The following is a 5,000-nucleotide window of genomic DNA, read 5'->3' as shown; positions in this document are numbered from 1 at the left end:
TGCCTAAGGTATTCAGATCACTGGACTTGACACTGAGAATATAAGACATAGGACATGAATTATCAGTATCCTTTAATCAGTGTTATTCTGTGCTATAATACCATTGACTTACCAAGATCACATTTATTGACAGTATATTTGATAGTGTTCATATGTGAGAATGATCTGGTTTGTGATCAGTGTTTCTCCAGTTGATGATCTAATGCTTAACCGATTGACAGCGGATGGCATGATTTACTGCCAAGTGAGTCAGTCATAGACACAGATGGCACCGTGCCATACAACATAAACCCGCCACACAACTTCATACATAATTTATTAAAACCATGACCAATGGGTTAACATTACCTCACATGAATCTATAACTCATCCTCAGTAACTCTGAAGAGGAAAATACAAGGTTTCCAATTTAGTTTTCATGTCCTTTTTTGTCTCAAGAGTTACCTAAACCTGAAATTCCAGCAAAGTAATTTTCATATGTATTAAGCTTCTGATAGTTACAATCAGTTTTGTTGCATTGTTTTTTATGTAGTTGCATTTTATATTGTTTTGTTCACTAAGAAAGAGAGCTTCCAGGACCGTCTGTGGAAACCAGAGCCATAGAAATTGTATGAAATTTATATGAAATTATGTGATCTAGAAAATGTAACCCATATATTTATTACTGGTATTAATAGATTTTTTAAAAAGGATTTGCGTATGATAGAGAAAAGACCTTATTTCATGTTCACACAGTATGAGTTTTTTCACAGTTTTGTTTATCTTTGAAAAGATTTGGGTTTTAGCATCAGATTTTTTTTACTCATTTATTTGTTTGTTTTTATTTTTATTTACTTTATTTTATTTGTTTTTCATCTTTTTTGTTCTTTTCATAGAATTAAGAGTTTTCTTTCAGGTTGGACAAATAATGAAAACGATGAGGTAGAAAACAGTTGTAACAGTTTATGGAGACTACACTTACCAACACTTACCTGGGAGATGCTACATCCGGAGGGGACTTCACCTTATTCATGTGATAAAGCTGCTTGTTGGGTATACAAAAACAGGTATGTCACCAAATTTATTTATTTATTATCTGCATATTTGTTCTTCACATTAGTAATCAGTGTTGCATTCAATCAATCAAAAAGAAAATATATATGTAGAGTAATTGTTTTGTTTACTGAATAGAGATAATACTTCTTCCTCTCTTTGTTTGTGAAAAACACTATGTATTATGCAAGCACTTCCTCTCCAGGTTCTATGTCTTTGGGGGATTTGGCCCACCGAGGGAGTTTGAGGTCATGCCTAAAATCAAAGTACAGTTCGTGCGTGACAACATATTTTCATTCACGTAGGCTGGAAATGATCAGTTGGTTTATACGATATAGGAAAGAAATTTTCTCTTCTTCTAGATTATATTTGTTTCTTCTCTTTGTTTTTGGTGCACTTCAATTTGTTTGACGACACACTGATAGTTTATCTTTTCTCTGGTTCTCTTGGTTAGACACAAATCAGTGGGTTTGGCCTGACACCACAGGACCAAAACCCACACCAGACACGCACACTCAGCAGACGTGACTGGAGATAAAGTCTACATATTTGGGGGCCGGTATAGAGAAGTTAGGATGAACGACCTGCATTGCTTAGACCTCCTCAGCAATGCATGGAGTGGAAAGTAAGACATGGATAATGATCATTCATTTCACTTGCCATGAGGTTCACACAGTCCCTTTAATGGCTGTGTTAAGAAGTTGAGATTTTTTCAACCTTTTCTTGTACTGTTAATGATTAAGCTTGTTATATTGTTTTTGCTACCATACTGTAAGTAAGAGAGGAAAAATAGAGAATAAAGTAATGATTTTAATAATAGTGATGGAAAATAGAGAAATAGAATAATATAAAAAAAAGAGAATCTTCAATGCACATTTCTATTAGTTATATCCTGAAAAGAAATATTTCATTGCATTTTTCATATATTAAAACTATTAAAGTACTAGTTCATTTCATATCTACTAATTGTCCAGTTCAATATATTGGCATAAAAACTGAATAACAATTCCCATTCCTCCCTCAAGCTTAACAAATGAACAAGATGCAAACGTACCAGAGGGGAGGTCTTGGCACACGTTCAACTTCATATCTGAAAATAAAGCAATTATTGGCACAGCGTTCAACTTCAACCCAATCAAGTTATTAAGTAAGTTTATCAGATTTGCAACAATTAGTTAAGAAAGGTGTTAAGTATCAGAGAAATAATAATCACGTTCTTCATTAGATATAAGGAATTAACTGTGTCTTTGTTGGCATAACCATTAACCTTCTTTTTCTCTTATTTTTATTATTATATAAATTTATTTATATTTTTTTTACATCTCTCACACTCAATCTCTCTTTCCCTTCTAATTTTGTCACCTCTCTCTACCTCCCATCTCCTTTTCCATTTTTCCCTCTCACCTAATTTATTTCTCAATTTTTAAAATTCTCATTAATGTCTTTAGCAATCTAAAAGGAGTCATAAAGTTGTCTATGACTTATGATTTATGATTTGATTGGCCCACTGATGCCAGGAATGCAAGTATAATGCACTCTCCACTTTTGCCTTATTTTATACTTATTGTTGTTTTTCTTTTTACACATAGATGGCTCATGGCCTCACCTGTCTACCCCATCTCTTAAATTGTGCTTTAATTGTTATTATTAATGTTTATTTTTACCATTGTCATTGTTTATATTATCAAAGTTACTATTAATTTTCTCATTACTATCATTGTTGTCATTATTATTATTATTGGTCTTATTATGATCATTATTATTATTGGTCTTATTATGATCATTATTATTATTGGTCTTATTATTATATTTTTTTATCATTGTTATTGATATTATAATTTTTATTACTATTATTATTATTATAGTTATTATTATTATTATCGATATCATCATCATTATCATCATCATCATCATCATCATCATCATCATCATCACTTTCATTATTATCATTATCATGATTGTTATTTTGATCATTATTATTATCATTGTTATATTGATCATTATTATTATTATCATTGTTTTTATTGATAACATTATGATTATTTTCATCACCATTCTTATTATAGCTATCAATATCAATATCAGTATCATTATCACTATTGTTTATGACAGTTATTAGTATCATAGCCTTTAAATAGTTTCTTTTTTCTCTCTATTTTTGTTCGTTCTTTCTTTTGTTCATTCCTTTTTACGTTTTGTTTACACATGTTTATCTTTGAAAAAAATGTTTATGTTTAGAAAAATGTGAATTAATCACCTGTTTTGCCTTTATATAAGATTATTTGAAAAAATGGTCAACCAAATAAAGTTGTTTAAATGACACTTTCCAAATGCAGGCCTGTCAGTCTCATGCTTATATACTTTAACTTTTGTCATTCTCTTGATTATTTATGTATCTTATTTTTTTAGGTTAAGAAATATCACTGCCTTGTAATTTTAAGTTTCAGAAACTTAAGTTGTTTGAAGTAGCTTGCTTTCCTCTCTTTCATCTATTTTGCAAAGAATTGATGTGTGACTAATAAAACTAATATCATGTGCATGATATTCATTATATATCATCAACAAATTTGGTCTGATGTAAGAGCCTTCATTTCCCTACTCTTGAGTGTTTAGAATGCTTATGCATATGAAGACTTGATGTTTTGACCTTTGTAATTGCCACTGTAAAATTGGTGCAATCCCTTGTACAGAAGATGTATGGATATTAGATGTCTCAAATGGGTCGTGGCAGCAGTCAGCCCAGCACAAAGTTGGCCCTGTTCTTTGGCATGCTGCAGCTGTTGCTTACCCTGGAGAGCTTACAGTGTATGGTGGCATAAAGAACAACCTTCTGGATTATTCTCGGCCCAAGGTTTGTGATTTTAAGAACTCCTTGCATGTGTCTGATAAAGATTTAGAAAAATAGAATGGCATGGTTGACATCTCTATAACTAGGGCCTCCTTTGAGCAGGTGATGTATGTTATCTTCTTACTAATATTCAAGCTGTTTTTTTATTGAAAAATGTGCAAAATGCAGATTAATACCCAATTTTTATGATGTTATGATATTAAATCACCATATTAACAAATGTTAACCTACACTAACATCGTGATAGAAAGCAACTAGCAAGAACTGCAAAGTATAATAACACTCTTAAAACAGACATGCTTAGATGTGTGTGCAAGGCAGTGGATGCAGATTTTCAAATAGAATTGTCAGAGAGTGAAGGGTGCTTACAGGTGACTGTTGGATGGTGGAGGTGGGAGGAACCCTGCTAGGTATCAAATATGCCCACTGGCAAGAAGTATCCATTCCTTATGACCACGGTGAGCCTCGCTGTTGGCATGAGGCTGCCGTGATACCAGAAGGGGAGCTGTACATTCACTCGGGCTTAACCCAGCCATTCTACATCACCAGGGATTTATTAACAGTAAATATCTTTTGTTTTGTATTTTTTTCCATGAAATGCAACATTAGTTACCATTTAAGCAGTATGGGACAGTTGCTGGAACAAACAATAATCAAATAATATTTCATGCTTGATTTGAACTAATACAGAGAATCCATTACAAAGTTTTAACACATTTTTACAACAAATATTGACAGAAGGTTAAGGATTGCAGGTACTCTGACATACTTCATTATGTACAGTGTTTTGTATTTTTGATGTTGGTTACTGAATTAATATGCATACCATAACTGCTAAGTTAGGCTACCCTGACAGTCCAGTGGAAAGCAAGTTGAATGAGCTTAGAAAAGACAGTGGAAGACACTTCTAAGGAGACTGAATTGCCAGGCAGTGAATACAGTGATCTAGACTGATAGGTGGATAGTGAAAGAATAACCCTGCTCACAGATGACTGCTGGATGGTGAAGGTGGGAAGGGACTTGCTAGGTTTCACAGATACTGAGTGGATCGAAGTACCCCTGGCTTATGACCATGGTGAACCTAGATGTTGGCATGCAACTGCAGTCATACCAGATGAGG

The 5,000-nt window shown here is 33.1% G+C and overlaps 1 protein-coding gene across 1 annotated transcript in view; it reads left to right on the top strand.

The window, feature by feature from the left end:
- LOC122246324 (kelch domain-containing protein 2) overlaps positions 1-5,000 on the top strand; it is a 10,004-nt gene that overhangs the window by 3,246 nt on the left and 1,758 nt on the right. The window contains 6 exon segments of the mRNA XM_086541202.1: positions 896-1,046; positions 1,238-1,333; positions 1,458-1,534; positions 1,537-1,657; positions 2,058-2,179; positions 3,723-3,883. Of these exon segments, the coding sequence (XP_086397328.1) occupies positions 896-1,046; positions 1,238-1,333; positions 1,458-1,534; positions 1,537-1,657; positions 2,058-2,179; positions 3,723-3,883 (728 nt within the window).

Source organism: Penaeus japonicus, unplaced genomic scaffold, assembly GCF_977035675.1.
Source record: "Penaeus japonicus unplaced genomic scaffold, GWHDUDI00000001_assembly GWHDUDI00000001, whole genome shotgun sequence".
Lineage (NCBI taxonomy): Eukaryota > Metazoa > Arthropoda > Malacostraca > Decapoda > Penaeidae > Penaeus > Penaeus japonicus.
The sequence above is the reverse complement of the archived record's forward strand: the minus strand, read 5'-3'. Positions and strand labels throughout refer to the sequence as shown.